This window comes from Oryzias melastigma, linkage group LG9 (genome assembly GCF_002922805.2).
Source record: "Oryzias melastigma strain HK-1 linkage group LG9, ASM292280v2, whole genome shotgun sequence".
NCBI classification, from domain to species: domain Eukaryota; kingdom Metazoa; phylum Chordata; class Actinopteri; order Beloniformes; family Adrianichthyidae; genus Oryzias; species Oryzias melastigma.
In genome coordinates this window covers 23,194,338-23,217,325 of record NC_050520.1, presented here as the reverse complement: position 1 = coordinate 23,217,325, position 22,988 = coordinate 23,194,338, and the positions used below count along the sequence as shown (strand labels likewise).

Here is a 22,988-nt window from a genome sequence, read left to right as displayed (position 1 = left end):
TGCATTGCTCTTCCAGTATGGGGTGCTGGAGTCATTCTTTAGGGGGATTTTGTCATGAATTAAATTTGTATCTAAAACACAACAACAAATTCAAGTGTATTTATTTTGTTTTCTAAGAAAAGCATATCTCCTTGATTTTTTATGATCCAGAGTTATTATTCTGTAAACGTAATTTCACACTAAGATCTAAAAGTTAGATTATGTTTCCCAAATACTGACAATTAAAACAAATGTCCTTGAATGGTTTACAAGTATATCTCTGTCATTGTTTTTTGGACTGACAGGAGCTCTACAAGCTGCTGATTTCACCACTAGATGTCATGATCTCCACAGCAAAACCTGAGCAGCTTGAAGTTTCTTTAGTTTATTCACTCATATAAAGACAGACCTAATGTTTGGTCTCATATTAGCACTGACCTGAATTATGTTACTCATTTTCCCGCCTAAAAACTTTTATTTATGTTAAATCCTGTTCCAATATTTTCTTTGGAAGTCAATATAAACCACAAAGTACCTTATTTTGTTATCTCTAACTTTTGCTAAAATCCTGCAAAAAAATGTATCTGAATCCTAGTAGAAGGCAGGATCCCTATACTTTTTCTGCCTGGAAGCGTTGTGTGCTCTCTTTCCTTCTTTCCCCCATGTTTTTCTCCCTTTCCGCTCCTCACCTGGAATGGGGTCCAGATGTGGGACAGGGAAAGGAGAGATTGCTTGCTAAGCTATAAGATGTGAGGGGGCTGAGGAGAGAAACTGTTGGAACGACATAAAAGTTTGTCTGGATGCCATTAAGTACAATTTGATGTAATGTGCAGTTTGGGACGTGACATCTAAAATGGAAACTGTGCTCACCAGATGAGAGAGATTTTGGCCTTGTGGGGTTGGAGGGGGTGTTGTACTTGAAGCCTTATTTAACAGCTTGGATAAACAGCCCTCTGTTTCACTGCTGAGCAGGCGCCCATAGACTTGCTTGTGCTTTCTTTCAAATGGTCATGCAGGGTCTCTTAGACCGCTCTAGTGTACAGTATCAAATACAGGAATAACAAACCGGGGGGCTGCTGTGAGGGTCACAGCACAGTGAGCTATTATATTGCCAGGCTGCTTGCATGACTGAAGGGCCTGCAGTTTTGGATTTGTCAGTGTATACGTGTCAAAGCCAATTGCACAAATTCCCATTTCAAAAGCGTCAGTACTTCAACATCTCGTGTGGTGAAATATTCTCCAGATATGGAATCAAAGTCTCCTTTCTCTTGTGCTCACACAGATTATATCAACATTTATGTGGTTTCTTACTATATTTTGGGGAACTTTCTATACAGGGAGGATGAAAGTTAACCAGAGGAAGCGCATTATCAGGGGGGATCGGGGACAAATATATATATTTTTTTCTTTACTAAGACAAGATTTAAGTGTTGGAATATTATTTTTCCCTCTGAGCAGGTCACAGCATTTGATTGTGCAAGCACATTTAGAAGATCTGTGCGGCCATATTTCATCTATATATAAACACATGGTATGCAAAGAAAAACACTGGGTCGACTTTGATTTGTTAATGTTTACTTTGTTTGACTCGTTAAAAACTGGCTCGCTGTCCAGTTGAAATGAAGTGTAACACTGAGCCTCAAGGAGCACTAATACATCACAACTCCTATCATAGTTATCAGCCACAATATGCCGATCAAACTCCTCCGTCCAAACAAAAGTCTTTCTGCAATAACAATATAGAATTTACTAAACTGGGGGCTATCTATAAAAGTGTTTGCTTCCTCTCTTTCCCGCTGATTGAATGAAGCTCTTTGATCTGCTCAGCTACACAATACACAAGGGTTTTTTTTAGCATTCATTCATAAGTTAAGTTAGTTTTCCTGGTCTAGACGCCCATTGATATCCTTCAGAAAGACCTTTCATATATATATATATATTACAATAAATTAAAGTTAAATTACATGTTAAGATCACATATTGGATTTTTTTTGTAAAGAAAATAGGTGGAAAAATAGGAAATAGCAGCAATAGGTGATTCATTGAACCCAGATGGATTCCCTCCTGGTCACGTGTGGAAGTTTAAACCGGCCGCGCTAGGACCGCGGGGAGCAGAGCGCAGGCGCAGTCGTTTCTGGGCGCACTTGGGGTCGTGAGTGAGTTTGAGCGTGACAGAGACAAGCGGACGAAACCGCTTGATTTTTGGAGAACTCCTCCACACAGGAGCTGCTGGAGATCAAGTCACTTCTAGCACTTTTTTTTATTTTTAATTCAGTCACAGAAATTGAAGCTTTACCTCTGAAGTGGACCCGGATCTGAGAAAAGACTAAAGGAAAAGTTTGTAGGAACAGCGAAACAACTGAGGAGAAAAAAACAAAAGGAAAAAAAAAGAAAGAATCACTTTGGTGTATAATTTTTTGTTGTTTTTAATATTATTTACCTTTTCTTGTGAGCGCTTCTGTGAATCTTATGAGTGGAACTTCTAAGTTTTGATCCTCCAGATGGACTTTTAGCAGCGATGGACACTCCCCAAAGTCTCCAAAGAAATGTAATTTAGGAAAATATTTTATTTTCCTATAAACCAGCATGGTTGTTGCAGTTTTTATTAACTTTGAATGAGCACTAAATCCTTGAAGTTTTTCGATTTTGTTCCAAAGAGCGCCGCGCGCTCCAGCCGCCGCCGTGACATAACGGGACCTCTGGAAATTACGCGGAGCTTTTCTTTTTTCTTCTCTGGCATAATTAGCGCTCACTGCTGAGCAGACGACATCGAACGTTTCTATTCACCCCAAAGGCCCGTGATACGTGTTCCCCGGGCTCCCTCTGGAGAAATGGGATGACTGGAGGCGGCGGTGCAGCTGAGGTGAGACCCAGGCGGCGAGGGACAATGGTTGCGCCCGGCGTTGGCATCCTGCTGTTGCCGGGGCGTCTGGTACTGATGCTGCTCCTGCTGTCCGCCTCCGAGCCCAGCCAAATCTGCAACAGCGGCTGCAGCTGCAAGGATGAGAAAATCAAGGCGCACAGCGTCCAGAATGAGGGCAAAAAGGTCAACTGCAGCAAGGAGGAGCTGCTGGAACTTCCGGATGCTAGTTTGCTCCCCAGCAACACTGTCAGTCTGTAAGTAGTAACTTTATTCATCATCATGCTAACACAAAATTTTTATTAAACTTTGAGATGTTGTTAAGTTAAATAACTGGGAGTGAATGTTTAATCCTGTTCACACAGAAAGTGTCAGAGATGCCCTCAGCCAGATGTTCTGAGTCTTAACTGTTCTGACGACCTGCTGCAGTAATATACCTTGTTAGGTCACAAGTTGACATCTTGAACTACTCTAGCTCTACAGTTCAAACCTGAACTCTGCAAAGCATTAGGAAGACGGCATAAGACCTGCTTCCTTGACACAACCCTGTCACCTCACATCTGACTCACTTCTGTGGTCCGCCCTGCTCGTAAACGCTGGAATTATTATGTATCCCTGTTTAATATTTTGGAAATCTTTGCATTTTTTTGTACACCCATGTTGGCAAGTTTGATACTTTTTAAGTAAACTTCCCAAGGCTTCGTCATGGGCTGCAAACAACAACATTCATGGCAGATGCTGGTCCATATGTGGAGGTGTTTGTCCTGCAGAAGTTTGACGCTGATCCCTCCCACGGTATGTTAGTGTTTTCTGACAGACTGCAATTTGAGCTGGACACGGGCACAGTGGAAAAAAAAAACTATGTTTAAGTGTCTCGTTGCAACTGGCACATGAGCTAAAGTAGAAGGGATTTATACCCCAGGAGAGCTGAAAGCAGCCAGCCAGCAGGCCATTTATAGGTCCCTGTTAATAAAAGCGGGATAAACATCTGGGGAGCACATTTACTGAAAAGTGGAGGAAAAAAATGGCTTGGGTGGCAGTGGTTGAGGTGATTGAAGATAATCTTCTATTCCTGCACATACTAATTTTGGTTAAGTTGTTTTTGTGCAGATGTTTGGCATTCTGTACAACCTTTACGAGGCGCAGACAATTCCACTCGCCATTTTCCTCTACCTACCCCAACAACTCTGGGGTTTGGAGAGTTTGTTTTCATGATGCTTTGCCGAGTTCTCCGTGTGCCGGTTCCCAGCCTTGCTCGTGACATTAGCTCCAGATGTGGAATGTGGGAAGTTGTGTTGATATTTGTGTTATTCCTGACATTCTTCAGGCCACTCGGAGCCTTGCAGATAGGGTTCTAGGTGCAGGAGCCTTCCCCGTGCCTGGACTGAGAGGCCAGCCTCGCCGCCTCTTCTGCTGCATGGAGGATTGTTCTTCTCCATGCTGAGCAGGCGAAGGCTGGAGGACATCAGGTCCAAAGCTTCTGGGGTCGGCTGCTCCTTGTAATGCGCAACAGCTGGCCCCTGTGAACATTCCAGCTGAGGCCTCTTAGCCTCATGGGAAATCCCAATGGGGATTTGTTTATTAAAATTATTAGTTAGTTGTTTGTTGCTTCTGCCATCCATAAAGCAGCACCTCATCCGCTCTATTACTATCACCTCTTCGTTTAGCTAGTTGCAGCTCTTTAAATGTTAAGCTCCTCACTAGCAGGTTTTTCCATAAGTTCCAGCTCTCTGCCCCACTTTCCTCTTTTTTTTTATCTCCAGCTCCCCTTTTCTCTCCCCTATCATGAGTTCATCCACACGCAGTAACTCTCAACCTAAATATTTAGCCGTCTCGGTAGGAAACTGCCATGTCTAAACTCCTTCCAGATGTGAGCCTGCACAGGCTTGTGTTTAGGCCTAATTATGCACGGTTGCAGTGGAGCTGGACCTATGGAAGAGGAATGGAAGGGTAGATAGATGGATAAGAGCGGGGAGTCAAACTGTTTGGGGGCAAATATAGGAATAAATAAAGAGGTTGAGAGTAGAATAGGGTAGTAGAAGGGGAGAGGAAACCAAGAGTGGATCGAAGAATGACGGACGAGCAGAAAGGAAGGGAGAGGGGAGAAGCTTGGCAGGCGGTTCAGAGGGATGTGCCCCCGGAGACTGAAAACTCCTCTGCCCCTGTCTGACAGAGCTTCAACCCTGGGGCAGGAGGGAGGAGAACAAGGGAAGGTTATTCTGTAGCAACACAACTTCCCTCAAAAAGTACTGCTGTTTTAGTTCCTAAAGATGGAAACACACTCGTTTGAGATCTTAAAAGGAAAGAAAACCTTGCAGATGAGTACATGTTTAGGCCGTTTCCCAGAATACACGGGGATGGAGTTGCACAAGCGAAGCTGCGCAGTAGCAGCTGTGTCTGTCTGAATGTTTTAATGGATAACAGGCAAATGAGGAGAATGACAGTGGCAGTTAATCTGTGAACTTACTTGTGCTTCATAGTTTGTGTTTTTTTTTTTTTTTTTTTTTTTTTAACCAAAGGAAAAACCGTCCTCTTCCTTTGGGATAGTCTGTTGTCATCGTCGTCAGTGACTTACGACTTTGGCTTCAGTGGGTGCCAGTCTAAATGAGTGGGCACAGATGCTCAGGGTGTGGGGGGTCAGCTTGCCCTGCCTCAACATATATATGCCTGTTGCTTCAAGACAGCTGCAGGACATTCCTACATTACTGCTGCTGTGGCCAAAGGTTTCGGTTAAAAATATTCCAGGATATAAACTTTCTTCCTTTTTTAAGGCAGCAGAGTTCAGGATTGCACATGCATCATGAAGTGTTCTTGAACAATGGCAGTCTTTCGTCATGACTTTGGGGTAGATAAGAGGCCACAGACAACTGTTGTAGCTTAAGCGCCAGGAAACAGGTTATCAGGCCTGTCAGTTTGTGAAGCAAGTATCTTCCTGTAACCTCACTGAGATGTATAATCACTGTTCAAAAACTCAAATTCAACCCATTTTATTCTTGTCTTGTTCAAAAAGAAGTTAACCAATTTCTAAATGTATATCAAAACTAACATAAAAAATCAAACATATGGCTTCTGTATCAGCTAGGATATCACGAAATGGACATTTTACCATTTTTGTTCCTGTTCTAATAAAAAAACAAACATCCATGCATGCCCACCTTTACTTCTTTACTCACTAAAAATGAGAAAACCTTAAATCCTCACTGTTCATTATAGAAACAAAACCGGAAACACCCAGATTTTCAAATGTTCAATTTAAAAAAAAGTATGTTTCAAGCTACAAACACACCAGGCATATATATGATGCACGTTCAAGACTACGTGTTTAGTCATGCGCAAGGAAGGGCTACGTTTTTTGTTTTTTTCCTACTGTTTACTAGCACTTGTCCACCACCTACAGTTGGAAGAGGCTTGGTGCAAAATTTCACCAAATCTTGCTCAAGAGTTTTTCTTTCACAGCTCTATTCTAATATATGAGAAAGACTTGGACTGAAACTGAATTTCTTCCCTACCGTCCCTACGACTTCTCCTACCCCTACATTTATCCCTCCAAGCACAAAGATATATAAAAAATAGTGCCTTCAAATAGTAGCATCTATTTAAAAAATAAAGCTCAATACTTCAATTTAAATTTAAACAAGCGAAACATGCCAAAACAGCACTGGACAATCAGGGATGGGCTTCTTCTACTATAGTTTTTCTACTCTTTAGTGTTTGTCTGCCACCTACAGCAGGAGGGAGCTTAGTTTCAAATGTTAAAGTGGTGCAAATCTCGTTTTCTTTCACAGCCTGATATATAAAAGACTTGATGTTATATAATTCCAGCCGGGCACACATTTCTACATACATTTCTCCTTCATAATCAATTTTAAACGGTTGGCAGCTTCGTGTTTTGAAAAGGACGCTACACACACGTCATTACCAGATCCGAGTCCCCGATTGGTCAAAGTTCAGCTTTTTGACGTTTCAGCAGTCATAAATTCAACTGATTGAACTTTCAGTGTACGTTCACTGAGCGCCCAGTTTGTACATACAACGGATTTTTTAAAAATTGTGTAATAGTTTTGAACACAAAAGCCCAAAACATGGATTTATGGATGTTTATGTGGACTTTTCATTAAAAGTGACCACTCACGATTTGTTTTGGTCGGTGGGAATCTAGCTTCACAAATTGAGGTAAATTTAAACAAAACTGAACTGGATGAAAAAAGTAAACTGCAATGTTTGCATTTATTCTTTAGATTTGATCACAAGATAATAATTATTTTCACTAAGACTAGACAGATTGATTTTGTACTTTTTACATTATCTTTCACTCTTCTTAGGACATCATTAAGTACGTTATTTTGATGTCCAGGGTATGAGTTTGGAGGTTAATGAAAACAGTTGCTCATCACCTTGTAGCTTGTACGCTAGACTACCTCTGCTAATATTTTACATTATGCAATGTTTGGACAATACCAGTAACTAATCAACTTCTAAGACTTAGAATCACAATTTTACTGGGTATCTGATCATTCCCTAACCAATTTGGACTAAACACACAAGATGAGAGTGTTCTGAGTTTATCTAAGCTACATTTTCTGTCACTGTGCATTAAAAGAAAAATCATCCTATTGAAATTTTAAGCTTCTTCACCACAAAAGTGCAACAATACGGAGAAATCTAAAATCCAGTTGAGCTAGTGAGAAATTAGAAAATTATGACTTGATTTTTTTATCCCACTAAATACAACAAGCCAAACATTTCAGCAATTTAAAAAATAGCTTTAAATCAAAGGAGACAGCTCCGTTTATTAATCCCACTCTTGTTTGACTGTTTCTGAATGCTCTTGGCTCTGTTGACCAACATGTCGTCTGTCATCCATTATTGCGTCTGATGAGTCCTCTGAAGCATTGCCGTGCTCTCGCTCCTGGACTACATGCGTTCTGACGGCCTAGCACATGTGTCAACTTCTAAAGTGAGCATTTGCTGAGGCTGTAAGATTTTGACAAAAAGTCCCATCATCCGATCCAGAGGGGAGAGTCCCAGCTGGAGGCAGAATCCTGGACTCCGGGCATTCCAGCAGCGATATGGTTTATTTATGTGGGGAAAGGTGTTGAGAGAAGGGGGGAGCTGTCTCTCCTCCGCACATGTTAGGTGGGGCATCGGTCAGCAATAAATCAAAAAAGCAAACAAAAGGCCTGACACTGGATACTCGGAGCTTTAGACTGTAGCTGCAGCACCTGCCAGTCCCCCTCAAGCTCTGGACTTCACCGTGCCCCTGAAGGTCAAGGTGGCAGGACCTTACCAGGACAACTGCACATGCTCACAGAACTGCTCTGCAGCCTGTTTCGATCACTGCTTCTTTCACTTATCACCTTGTTTTGATTGTTGATTAAAAGCCTGCAATATTTCAGTCTCTGGCAAAAGCAGTGCTGTGTTTTCATAGTAATCTCATACTCCCAAGTGGCTTTTCATATTATTTTAGTTTTTCCTTTCTTGCTGCTCTCTTCTTATCTTACTCCAAAAACGCCTGACTCTGGCTTTTCTTTGCCAGCGCTAACTTCCCTCTCCCTGTGTCTGACCGCAGCGGCCCCCAAAGTTCCTGTTCTGGGTCGCCAGCACATGGATACAGATGGAGATAATGTGTGTCTGTAGCGGGAATGCCTGTGGCTTTTGTGCAAGTGTGTGTTTCTGATATGCTGCTCCTTACAAAAATAATCCTCAACAGCAGTTCATTCACAGCATTTTAAGAGCTCGCAGATATGAGATGAACATTTCAGATAGTTACCCACAGAGAATGTGTGGGAATCTGTGAGAACTAGTTTGATTAAACAGAAAGTAGGTTGACACAATCTTATCAGCCTATTTAGAACAGAGATGATTTTATTAAGTTTTTATGATATGTTGACGATTACTGAAAAGTATTCAGCTAGACATGATAGGAACAGAATAGGATTGTGCATGTGGAAGCTAACCTCCATATGTTGCAGCAGTTACTTATTTTACAGTCTGTCCAGCTGACTAGTGTGCCAAAAAACATGTGGGAAGAGTTTGTTGGAAACTGTTTAGAAACTAGAAGCCAGTTCTTGGAGGTGATTGCATGAACCATCCATCTGCCACGGTCTGTTGTAGCTTAGGTTCAATCAACCGGGCTGATATGATGGATCGTTTCCTATCAAAACCGTGCTAATATCATTCAGGAGAATCTTTCAGGACTGTCTTGATGCAAACATGTGCTGCATGCTGACAGCTGTTGTGTTATGGACTTCATGTTAGCGTCTTAGAGGCAGAGTTCTCACTTTGTTCTTGGTCCGTGACGTGATTTTGCCTGTGACCTCCAATAACCAGGTCTAGTCCAAGAACATTAAAAATCCTCTCTGGTAGATAGACACAGTTGTTCCAGTTTTTTTAATAGTCAAAATACAAAAAAAAAAGTCTGAAACTCAATTCGGCAACAAAATATATTGTTCTCCCTGATCTTACAAAAACCTATCCCCAAACTAGATTATTAAAAGGGACATACCAGGATTTTCTTAAGCCTTCCAGAGTAAAACTAAATCCATATATATATGTATATGATCATATATCACCTCTGGAACACACAAAAAAATTATTTATGAAATATTAGTTATTTTTGTGAATTTTTTCCTATCCGGAAGTAAAAGGACTCGATTCCTGAAGCTCCGCCTGCTGCTGCTTGTGGGTGCTGCCCATTTCATGACGTCATCTTAGAGCCGGCTTTGTGTCTGCGTTTCTCCCACAAAATAAACATCCAACTTTTTTCAAAGATGGATGTACATACCATACAGTATATCTGCCTTTAGTAACCCTGGCCTTCGCTACACTGATTCACAACACAAATACACTCGGCGTCTGCAGGACTGTGCCCGACCGGGGGGTGGGTGGGGTCTTAAAGGAGCAGCACCTGTTTGAGCTGGAATTTATTGAAGACAAGACAAGTGGAAGATATACGGTATTGTGCATCTAAAATGACAGTTTTTCTGCTGATCACTGCTAGCTCCATGGAGAAATTGGGCGGTGCTGCTAGAACAGACTCTTCCTGAAAGGGGTTGTCTCACTGTGTGGCATCAGCACAAGAGGACCTGCGCGTTTTTGTGGGTTGGGAGGGGCTGCTGTTGAGAGCGCAGGTTTTTAGAAGATTATTAAGAAATGTGTGAACAGCTCAAAACACCGCTTAGGGAGGGGTGTCAAACTCAATTGCACAAGAGGCCAAAATCCAAAACATACCTTAGGTCGCGGGCTGAACAGGATAAACATTTATTGAACACTCTAAATTTTTAAAACTTTAAAAACGTAACTTCTTAGCATAATTATGAACAAGATATGTAGCATTACCTACAATATTGTTAGTGTGAATGCTGTAAGCTGAATTTGGCCACTGAAGATGCTAGTGTTCATACCTGAACATGCTGAAGTTGATAGCAGAAAACGCTGAATCTGATAGACAGCTAAAATATTAGCTAAATTAGCCCAAAATAAAAAAAAACAAACAAAAAAATAGGTTAGCCAAAAAAGCTTGCATGTTGCTGAAAAAATAGCTAAACTTCAAAATAGCCTAAAAAATTGAAAAGAAGCATTAGCCAAAACGGCTAGCATGTAGCCTAAATATTAGCCTAACTCCAAAAGAGCCTAAAAACAGCTTAACTTAGCCAAAACAGCTAGGACGTAGCTGAAATATTAGCTAAAACTCCAAAAACAGCCTAAAAAAGCCTTCATTTGTCAAAACAGCTAGCATGTAGCCTAAATATTAGCCTTCCTCCAAAACAGCCTCTAATCCAAAAAGCTAGGTGAATGTCCATTTTTAAAACTTTAACACCATAACATTTTAACATAATTATGAATGATAAAAAAGGCAAGGATATTATTCCAGAATAAATACACTTAAACCTTAAATAACTTTGGATATTTTACTCTCCATAAAAACAATTTTTGTCAAAATTATACAAGCTAAAAATAAGCACAAGATAACATCTGGCCATTAATAATAAAATAAAATGATCCGTAGGGCCGCATATAATTACCCAGAGGACCAGATCCAGCCTCCAGGCCTTGGCTTTGACATATGTGGCTTAGGGGTTTTTTATAGTGAGGAATGAACAATATAATACAATTAAAATCTAAAAAAGATGTTATTTCATTGTACGGCCCCTTTAAAAAGTATTGTATTTCTCAGTTTTACTGAATTCTAAAGTATTAATTTTCAGCTGATATACATGTAAAATATTAGATCAAAATTGAAAAAAATGTTGGTTAATTGAATTTGGGTCAAAAATAGATTAAATGATAAAGATTTGTGTGATTAAAATTACAAAAATAAGCTTATTGACATATTTCAAATAACATACAGTATACCGGGCTGCACGGTGGCACAGTGGTTAGCGCTCTTGCCTCACAGCGAGAAGGCAGCGGTTCAACTCCCGGCTGGGACCTTTCTGTGTGGAGTTTGCATGTTCTCTCCGTGCATTCGTGGGTTTTCACCGGGGACTCTGGCTTCCTCCCACCGTCCAAAAACATGCTTCATAGGTTACTTGGAGACTCTAAATTCCCCCTAGGTGTGAATGTGAGAGTGAATGGTTGTGTGATTGAGGCCCTGCGACAGACTGGCGACCTGTCCAGGGTGTACCCCGCCTTCGCCCATCAGTAGCCGGGATAGGCTCCGGCACCCCACGACCCCAAAAGGGAAGCAGCGGTCAAGAAAATGGATGGATACAGTATACCCTTTTAAACCAAGGTTTTACAAGGGATGCTGATATTTGCATATATAATGTTATCTATTTTTGAATCAAATTTTAACTCTTAGACTATTAATTCTCCAGAAAATTGCCCCTTTTTCTGCAAATTAAAAAAAAGTTATCTGCATCCACATTATCTGTGCAACTCCCATTATTAAACCTCCTGAATGCAGTTTTGTCTCAAATCAAAGGACGTCTCAGTCATGGTGTTCAAAGTCATGTTGGCAAACAGCTATGGGTTTGTTAGCTGAGACAAAATAGGTTATCATTTTTCTCCTTTGTTGTGAGAATCCCTAAAAGACTCCATTGTTGAGTTTCACATGGCATTCACACTGTTTACACACTGCTTATTCCCAACAATGTTAATCAATTTCTACTCACACAGTCTGTCGACAATGATCTATCTCTGTGTTGCTCTAAAATTCATAGTTTTCAAAAGTATTTTGGTATTTGTTCTGGACACTTAATGTTTCTTGTCATAAAACCGCTTTAGAAATGACATCTAATTCACTCACACGGCAAGACCTACCATAACAATTGATTCTCATTTTGCGTACACAAGTCCAGAAAAGCCGCGTGGGGTCAATTAAAAGCGGATGAACGAAAGGAAACCATGTAGGATTAAAACTGAAAGTTGGGAAGCATGACAAACAATTTTCTGCTTGATTGTAAAATACTGCACATTGTTTCCACATTGATATGTGGATGGTTTAAGAAATAAATCATAGAGATGCTCTGCACAGTTGTCCTTCAATTTTATATAGAGTGTTGCCCTTTTCCCTTTAGTAACTACCATTAATAAAAACTACTGCCCCCTATTTTACTCTAAAAGCCAACAGAATCTAATAATCCATTATTTGTTTTTTTTTCTCAGCTCAGTCCCTTTTATTTCATGTCATCAGTTAAATGAATATTGGACAAAACAAAGGAATGAGTCCTTGCTTGACATTTTTTAAACGCTTTGAACTACCGTTAGTTTGGAAAGTTTGTCTGCCAAAAAAACATTCGTCCAATAAAAGTGTCAAAAAACAATTTGGAATGGTTTTAAACGTTGCAACTTTAGACTAAAAAAAAAAATACTAAAGAATAATAAAAATGTGAAACCGATGCTGAGGAAACCTGTCAGATACTCCTGCTTTGAAGATGCTGAGAGTATATCTAAGACGGCGTGATTTTAGCCAGTTCGTTTTAAAAGCAGCCCGATTTCCCAGCTGTCTTTGCTCAGGAGCAGAAAACAGAGGCCAGTTATGAGACAGAACAATGAGACAATGTTAGCCAGGCATAAACCGCATTCCACTCAGTGTCTCAAACAGCTAAGTTCACAAAATTGCCTCATTAAAAGTGTAAAAACACTTTAGGCTGTGATCAAACTGACCATTGTGTTTTTGGGTTGTCGCCATAAATGTTACAACTTGGTTAGTTTTGTCAGGTCTCTGACTTTAAACGTGTTTTTTTTGTAGTACTGGACTAAAACTGTTGTGTTTGAGCTTGTACTCCCTCTTTAATATTTAAGGCGACTGCTTGTTTATGTCTGTAAAGTTCACTGGTTGCTCAATTGTGCGCAGAAACACACTTCGTGGACAGTTATTGTCTATCAAAAATCTATAAAATGATCTAAACAGACGTATTCCAAGTGAGGTAAATGTTAGTGTGTGTTAGTTTGTTTGCTTGCGCACACTTTTGAGGGAAGGGCGTGCACGGCCACAACTCTGAAAATAGGTTTTTAGTCTTCCCCTCTCTAATTAGTAGACATTTCAAAAACCCGGGTTTTAATTTTAGACTGGTAGTTTTGGACCTCGAGTGCATGGACACACACCCGCCCACACACACAGTCAACACACTTTCCATATAAATGCATCTGATAGGTCACACACTTGTGCGTCTAAATCTGTGCGCGCACACTCACCCACACACAGACCCACAAGCCACAAAGCCAAGCTCCACAGCCAAGCCTGCTAACCCCAGCACAATGCAGCACACTCTATAATAAGTGGTTCCACATATCAGATGCAGGAGCACGCTTCCCGTACTGAACCTCAAGGCACATAACTATCATAGTAAAACCAACACCAGCGAGAATGGAGCAATGCAAAATTTGTCACAGGCACTTATGACAAGTGTGAGCTCCACCCCCTCGTGTGGCTTCTGTCCTCCGAAGAATCGATGAGGAAAATCTAATTTAGTAACAATTTAGTAAAAAACATTTTGCATGCAATTACACGGATGCTCTTTTCCATGACAGCCAGTAAATGGGGGCTTGTAAGCTTGGCAGGGTTTCCTGGTGGCAGCTACAAGCCCTCCAGTGGGTCACGCACAATGGGCACATTCAAAGCTTGACATGCATTTGCTGCTAAAGTGCCTGTCGTGCTCAAGGGCCTTCAGTCCCGCTGTTGCACTCAGTTTCACGAGTCTCTAAAGACAGGGGGCCTTCTGGGACTGCAGGCTTAGGTGACTGTCTTTTTACATGAAAGGTTTGAGCTTTTCGAATGGACCCATGTATTGAATCAGTATACAGGCCTCTCATAAAGTGTAACAATGATGACACAACAAGCTTCCAGTTTAAGTGATCCCTCTGCTCATGTTCTCTTTGATCTCTCCTCCATCCACCGTGCTCTTCTTGTTTTTTGCAGAATTAGCAGAAATAAACAGGAAGCCAGTTGTGACAGTGCAGGTTTTGAAGCAAATTAAATTTCATTGCAGAAAAACAGCTTTGAGACACTTTGGTAAATTTACAATAATGTCACAGCAAGCCAGAAAAATCGCAAATCCATGCATTTCCCCAGCAAAACCCAATCAAGTCTATCACATTAATTTGGTGGGACTGGATTGACATAGATAGCTCCTGTAAAATCTTTATTTTTACTTTGTTTCCACAGCCTGTGCACTCGCATTTCCTGAAATGTCAATTTACTTTCCTAAGAACACGAACACACAGAAGCCACATCGAGTCTGGCCAAACCTCAGACATCACAGACAAAATTAAACATTTTATTCAAAACATGTTATCTTCCATCTGCATGGCACTACGATTTTTTTTCTTTCTTATTTTAAATGCCATCATGTAGCTACCAATAGCTGAACAAAAAATAAATAAATCAGAACACAGGCGAGAGCTGACAAAAAAACAAAGAAGAAAGACAACAATCTACAAAACCTGCTTTTTTATTGTTTTAATACACTTGATGCCAACCAGACTTTCAAATGAAAGATTAGTCCTGTTCACAACATTTATTTGTTATTGGTAAAGATACAGATAATTTTTGGAATACAGGCAACTCAACAGGCATTTTTTCATTGATAATCTAACACAATATTTACAACTCATGTCTTTCATTTGCTTTAAATTTCATAATTTCAATGTTTTATTTTAACCCTATTTGTATTCATTTATTTTTTATTCATACCTCATGTATTTGGAAAATATTCTTTAAAAAATAGGCATTCTCTTAAGTGTCACACTTTATTTATTACCATTTAGATCAGTCATGATCCCTTCAAAATCAAAGTCAAAATTTCTAATATTGTCAGGAGTCAGAGTTCTGTTTCTCCCTCTGGCCACTGGTGGGAGCTGGCTCCAGAGTATTCAACATACTACATCTCCCAGCTGCCCCAGCGCACACTCCCCAGATGCCACTCAGCTGATTGTCATCTGTCAATCACCCACCTGTTACTTAAGCAGCGCACAGAGTGAAGTATTGTTTTGTGCACCCTGCCTGCATTACTGAGCGTTTCGACCTGGACCTGAGCTTTTGTTTTTGACCCTGCTTCATGTGTTTACCTGCTGCCTGCCCTAACCCTCGCCTGGACTCCTACTACTCTACTCTCGTCTTGGATGATCCCATTCTTGTGATTGACCTCTCCCTGTCTGATCCTGAATTTAGTTTTGTGGACTTTTAGCTTTCCTTAGTTCCTGTCTGAACTGATAAAGCTGCTGTACGTGGAACCAGCTGTCTGCCCATTTGTGACAAATATAGATGTGGCATACATGTCATTGCTTTTACTGATGCACAGTAAAATCCTATTTAAATCAGACAAATATCATGTTTATTCATTAGCCATAAATTAGCAGCACCACAAAAACTGAAGATGAGTCTTAGTGTTTGCAAATAAAAAAGTTTCAATGTTTTGATTACTATGAATGATATCAAGATGGTCTTTCTTTTAGAGCATTTCCCTCAGTGGGATAAAGCTTTCAGCACTGCTAGAATAGCAAATTCATCGGATTTGGAACATGTTTTTTTTCAGTGCAAAATTATTCAGAACTACACTCGTGAAACTAATTATTTAATTTGCTTTATCCGATTTTTATCCTTGCTTTTATCTGACTACATTATTTGGAAAGCCACTGTTAATTCTTGATGAATTTCCACTTGCAAAACAGAGCGCATTTGATTTAAATGGACATGCATTATTTGTCATTAATTTATATCAAATACAATTCTGTTGCTTCTGTAAAATGCAGTCAACTTGACTTAAGTTGTTCATTTTATTCGTGTTTGGCCGTAATACACAAAAATGCCTGTTTATGTATGTTGATTGCCTTTTTTCTGATAAATAAAGTCGGCCATGACAATCACTGTTTGTGTCAGGGGCGGAGCTAAGTTGCCCAGTTATCCCTTTGGTGTCAGGTTCTTGTGTTTTGAGTTTTAATGACTGTGAGCTCAAATGGATATTTTTATGATTTTATGATGACATGATGAAACAAGATGCATATCAAAGAAGGTTAAAAAAAACACCAATACAATAAATTATGGCCTTTTATTAATGTATGTGATTCAGAATTTAGGGTTTCTGGCTTCAATGTGTAAGAAAAATGTCAGAAATTCAGTCCAAGAAACCTTAGAAAGCTGGTTTGAATGGTTATTAAGCGTTAAAAGAAAATGAAAGAATTCACACTTTGTTGTGATAAATAAATGGAAGAAAGAAAATCATGTTTTTCCCCTCACAGACCTCAATTTTGTGTAATTTTTATTTAAATGCCCTTAAGCCCTGCTGTGACAAAGGCCAGCGTGTGTTTTATCAAGTCAACATGTCAACTGAACTGGGCCTAATTCACTAATGGCTCTTTGAGGCTTCATTTGAAATCTCTAATTATCTGGCTCCTGTTGGTCTCAGAAGTTGAACTGGATTTCTGCCACGTAACCTTTCTCTGTGGAGGGTTCTTGTCTTTCGCTTCGCACGTAGTCCTCCAAAAGCAAGAGACCAATTTAGACCTAAATTATGTTTACACAGTCACCAAATAGGTTGTGTTAAACTCTTTGTCGTACTAAACCCGTGCCCCTTTTTAGCCACAGTGGCTTACATTAATGCAGGGGTGAGCCAGAAGGTGGAGTTCCTAATGAGCCACAGATTGGCTCTTCATAGGTCAAGATTGCAGCTAATGACAGCTGGAAGCTCAGTCTGCAGATGAAACCCTATTAAGTCTAAATATTTCCCTTTTATCTGCTTGTACTCGGCTGCAAAGACCTGCAGTCGTGCAGAGTTCATTCTCTGAATCCAGCTAAATATTTACAAGGCAACAGGGGACCATCAAAATCAATGCTTTTTACTCAAGTGGATCTCATTCACATCCCGCACTTAATGCCAAACCAGTCTGAAGCATTTCCTGCAGATGCTTCAAGTTTGTTGAAAAAAAGAACAACATTTTTGTCTGTTTTTATTTTATGTCGAGTGAAAGCAGATTGACACCAGAGTTTAAGGACCAGCAAACAGAACATCCTGCAATGTTTGGATTAACAGCTGCAGTCAGGACCGGAAATGGAAGGATGGATTTTTTTTTTTTCCCGCTCTATTCTTATAGATTATAATCTGTTTTTGTGCTCCACCACCTTTCCCAGACTAAAACACAGGCAATTATTCTGGGAATTTATTAGGTAGATGACTACCCTCAACAGGAAAACTTTCAGACCGTTGTGTCTAACTTAGATGTTCTCACAGGGCACCTCACTGTGCAGCATGTTGGATTGATTTACTTTTATCCCAACATAAGTATTGCTTTTAACATTTTTTTGTGCAGACCAGTAGAAAAGCTCAGTCATTGTCTTCTTGTGGACTTCATCAAATTGTGTGTATATTAATAAAATGAGCTAAATCCCATGTTTTTCCTTTTTAGTTTACTAGTTTTAATTTTTCTTAATTTTTGTCCTAAATTGGTAAAGTTTGGGTGTCATAATGATGAACTAAAGCACCTTTTGTTTACAAGGCCATTTGTTATTTTATGGTCATAATTTTGCTAAGATTTTGTTAAGATTTTATTATGTAAAAAATAATTTTCAACAACGGTTAATGATTTTGAAATTTTAAAACGATATAAAATATGTTATTATGCAAATTATCAAACATTAATTAAGTATATGACCAATAAATTCACATATATTCTTGAAAATGAGTGCATTTAGGGTTTTTAGGACAATTTAGTGACTGTGCCCATAAAAAAAAAAAATCTGGTGCAACTGACCGTCAATTGGATTAAAATTATTGGATCTTTTTTATATAAAAATATAATTTTACTCAGCATGTTTAGTCTTATAAAGTATGTGTCTCCGTATCTCTTCAGTAAATATTTTTAAGAAACTCTTTTACATCTAAACCTATTGAACATAGTAACTAATATGTATCTAAAAGCCAATTTAATCTCCTAAACTTCCTATTTATTGAAGTCTAAATAAAGCTACTTTGGAGAATTAGAAAGCATTTTCAAACCCAGTTTTTTGAACACTTCACTGTCATTTATCACTGTACCCTGCAGTCCTGAAAACCTCCTCTTTCATCATCACCACTCAGCAATATTTATTCAACGTTTACTTGCTCAAAATAAATAGTGAAAAGCCGAGGAGCGCCTTGACATTAGAAGATTTATTTATTCTTGCTCCCTGTCTTTAGCTCTTGTGATTTATGGGAACGCCGCAGAAGGAGGTCTAGTGTCTGTTTTTCTTTTTGACCCATCTATTTCAATATGACCTTTTACTATTTGATCTGGAATGTAAATTCATTACATTAAATGGCAGATTGAGACTCTGGGACCATGACATGCGGCTGCCCTCTTTCTTGATAATTGAATAAAATTGGTTAACTCTTCTGAGCTCTTAAAGGCCTTTGTGCTCCGAAAGGGTTAAGTGGATGAAAGATAATAAATGCAGTTTGGAGATAGCATCTCTATCTGGTCTGAATTAGCCCGTGCAGCTACATCTGAAAGCTCTTGAAAGCTGATTAACTCAGTCTGCCATCTAATTTGTCACTTGTGGCACAGAAACCAGCTACTCATGGAGTTTAGATCCAAAGGTTGGTTGTAAGTTACATTTACTGAAAGTTTACAGTATTTTTTTAAATTAGTTTTACTACATAATTTTTAAAATGAAAAAGATTTATGACGAAAAAAAGATTTTTAAAACATTTTTGTTTGTAACATCTGAACAATTCATTTTTGAAGATCCTCAATAACATGAAGGACAGTATTATTAGCAGATATATTTATGAACATAAGTCCCCTTTTTTGTTTATCTTTGACTATATACTCACTATCTACCATTGATGTAAACTAATAATTTAAAAATTGGGTGTAATTTGTTTGTATATCCTCAATAAAGGAAAAGTAAGGAGAAATACATAGTTGTAAGTATTGGCCAACATTTTTTTAAATGTTGACATGTGCAAACAACCTTATTTTTATACTTTGTTCGTTTACAAACCTTACTACTGTCAAAAAAGCTACAAATATGTGGTTCCTTTTTATTGAATGTACATTTTTAGTGTCTGGAAATAAACAAAGTTGTATTTTTTCTTTTTTTTAATTTGTATTCTACATTTTTTACTCTATAAATGAGACATGTTCAAGCTACTACTTAATATTTTAGTTTTTTTTTTCCCAACAAAAGTTTATTCTTTTTAAAAATCATTTGGATGAGTTTACTTCTGAGATGATTTGTTCTATCTTTTTCTTTATAGTGGAGCTGATTATTAAAATAATTGCGCTCCAAATTTGGCATAGATGTACCTGTTTCAGAAAAGCAGATTAGCCACGAGAAAATCCAAAATTTTCTATTACATACAATATATATATAAATATATATTATATTGTAGGTATCCCTCAAATTTAAAGACTGGATTTTGTGCATGAACAGCCCATATTGTTGAGAATGGGGCAAATAGACATTGAACATTTTTGTAACAATTGAGTATATGGCCGCCATCTTTACAAATGGCTGCCATTTTGAATTTGTCCTGTGGCTAACATGCTTTTCTGAAACTGGGGATTCTAAGGTACATCCATGCCAAATTTGGTGCTTGTATCAACCTAACTGACTCTGCTATTAGTACATTCACTCTGGATGATCCAAACCAGTGCTTCTAGCTTCTAGCTTTGTGGACGTTCCTGCTGTCAGTAGTTGATAATTCCTTTCTTCCCCTTCATGTTCCTCTCTTGTAAATTCAACCTGTGTATGCTACAATGATGAAGAGGGTGTACCTCAGCCGTCACCTGACCCTGGACACTTCTACGTTTGTGTGACGGCTGTCCAGGAAGTGCTCTCTCCACAACCCCTGACCTCTGAAACTGGTTTCTGAATAAACATCTAATTGGCTGGGTTTCCTGTTTAGCCTGATGGGAGCATTGACTATTTCGGTCTGTTTACAGAGTTCAGCCTGCCTCTCTTTTTCAAAGTTGTTCTCCATGTATTGTTTATGAAAGAACAATGTGCTTCATTACAAATGTGCTCCAAACTTCAGGCTTTAGGGGATTATGTCTTAGCATCCAGCCTCGGCAGCCCATATGTTCCTGAAAATATGTGCTTTGGTTGAACTCAGATTACTCATTTTATGTTTATTTGTAAAAGCCAAACATCAAATTTTGATGTACTGATAAGACAAGTCATTGTCATAATCCTATAACTTTAAGATAATTGAGATGAATCACATTAAAGAACATGATTTACCTTATAAAACCACTTTTTAAAAAAGGATTTTTGCCATTTTTTTATTCTCTCAAGAGAAGCAGGATTTAGTCCTCAAAGACGAGCACATATGGGCACACCCAAAGCTAACATGTGTTTGGTTCTCTGAGTAATCTTTTTTTTTTCACGATATGCTTAGTCAAAAAGGAACTATCGCTATCTAAACTGTCTGTCTTCAATTAAGTGGCTTGTGTCTTTGCCAGATGTGACTTTCTCCTCTCATATCTGCATTGAATTATTAAGACAGTTCCGGATCTTCTGTAGCTTTCATCTCGGGCCTGCTTCCATTTATCGCAGGGGTTTTGTGCCCAAAGTCGAGCACTAGACCTCCAGCCTGAAAAAGTCATGGGTTCAAATTCAGGCTACGCCTCAAGAGGACTTTTCTCTTCAGACATACTTAAAAATGTCCACTCATACTGTAATTCATCTCTGCAGCACTTGAGAACGTGCAGTTTTAGTTTTCTCAAAGCTAGAAATGATCCTTATTCAGAGTATAGTAGTGTTTTTGTTATAAGTATTTAAAACAAATCATGTTTTTGTTGGGTATTTTTGGCTTAAATAGCGTAATGAATCAGTCTAGGACATCATAATTACAGTCATTTTCAGTCGAATGTTTAAATTCTCCTGATTTAACCTAAAAACAAAAGTTTGTTTCTAATTTTAGATAATAACTCTGTTTGATTATAATAAGTGAAGTGTTCAGGTTGTGAAAGAAAATAATTTAATTTCTTCTTTGGTTTTCTGACTTTATTTTTTTTTCTTTAAGTGCTAAAGTAGTAAGGTAAATGAAGCCAGTTTATCCTTGTATATCAAGAATTAATGACTCAATCGGGTCGTTTACAACGCTGGAAGGAGCGAGAGTTTTAGGCAGTGTTTTTATGGATGTGGCAGGAAACGGAGGGGGGGGGGGGGTCCTCCTGCTGAATCTGTACATTTCAAAGACTCTCACAGTCAGCTGCCTGTTTTTTGGACAGACACACACGCACAGCTTCACTGGCTCGATTAAGGACATACTTAATGTCACATACAGCCCATTAGGCAGCATGTGGTAGGAGAGAGGATGATGTGAAGCTGTGGGGCGTGTTAATGGCGGTGGGCTGTCGCCACAGCAGGGCTCCAACAGCTCTGTGGATCAGGCACAGTTATATGACATAAATGTTGCAGCATCACAGATTTTGGTCTGTGCAAGTTATGAATATTCAAGCATCAGCTCTGATTTCTTGCAGTAATTCAGATCCACTGTTTTTTTTTTTTTATCTAGTTTTACAAAATGTGGGTAAAAACTACAAGTGTGTCAGAATTCCTTCACTACTCGTTGCTTAGTGTAATATATAGTGTGTGCACCATTATGTATCAACAATTCCAAAACCCAATGTCCTAGAAACTTCCAGAAGTCTCTGTGAAAAAACCAGTGTGCATCAATGCTCAATAGATTGGCAAATATAGACAATGCAGGAGTATAAAAATGTTAATTTATTGTCCATATTTATTAGATTTTTACTTTGGGAAATTGCTAGCATCATATTTGCTGTTTATAAAAATGTTGAGAGCATGGTGTCCGACTCGCTATTAAAATCCAGGGAACAAGATAGTCTTGTAATATAAAATGTTTAAGTGTTTAGGAAGTCGGGAGGGATTTTGGACACTGTTTAAAACTACTTATATCACCGTTGTTTTCTCTTTATTTGAAACTTTTAGATGCATTAAAGTTGAACACTAGGGGTGTAACAATTAATCGATGAATCAAATTCTAATCCAATTTTCCAACCACATCAATCTGTCTAAGGCACGTTCTTAATACAAATCTATATTTAAAAAAATTCTTAAAATTAGTTAAATCAATAATTGATATTGGAAAAATAAGATTTAAATTGAAGTACAGTAGTTGTATTTTACTGTACCACAAAAACGACTTAGTGCCATCACAGCAGACAATACACAGGTTATGGCAGCAAAAAAATGTGTAGAGATAAACACGTGCCCACAGATTGGTGCAATGTTCTGTTTGTATTATTATTTAAGAAACTAAAATGTGAATTAATTTGTCATTAATTCTTGTTTACTTGTTTGTTTGTACACGCATTTAATTTAAAATTGATTATCACAAGAAATACAAGGAATCTGGAAAATATCACCTGTACTGTTCAGTACCAGGTATTTATCTCTGAGTCATACCAGTTAAGTTTTTGGCTAAAGATGTCCTTTTTTTAATTATTATTTTAGGTTGGTGAGTTGGATCAAAGCGTTCAAAAGTAACCATTATCAACTATGAATTGGATCAGCAACCACAAATAATGATATGACTCGAATCATTAAAGCTGAACACATTTTAAAACTAAGTTGTGATAAAGATTAAAACACAGATCATCATCACCATGCAAACTTAAGTCTGGTTCTTTAAAGAAGATCAAAAAGTGGGTCTTTGGGTGGATGTGATGACTTAGTAAGCTACTGTATGTATAAGGC

At 38.6% G+C, this 22,988-nt stretch overlaps 1 protein-coding gene across 1 annotated transcript in view; it reads left to right on the top strand.

Annotated features, from left to right (window-relative positions):
* Window positions 1-1,911: 1,911 nt before the first annotated feature.
* The window catches only part of adgra2 (adhesion G protein-coupled receptor A2), a 42,112-nt gene continuing 21,035 nt past the window's right edge, over window positions 1,912-22,988 (top strand). The window contains exon 1 of the mRNA XM_024275116.2: window positions 1,912-3,096. Coding sequence (XP_024130884.1) covers window positions 2,816-3,096 — 281 coding nt within the window. The 5' untranslated portion in view covers window positions 1,912-2,815. The remainder of the gene's footprint in view (window positions 3,097-22,988) is intronic.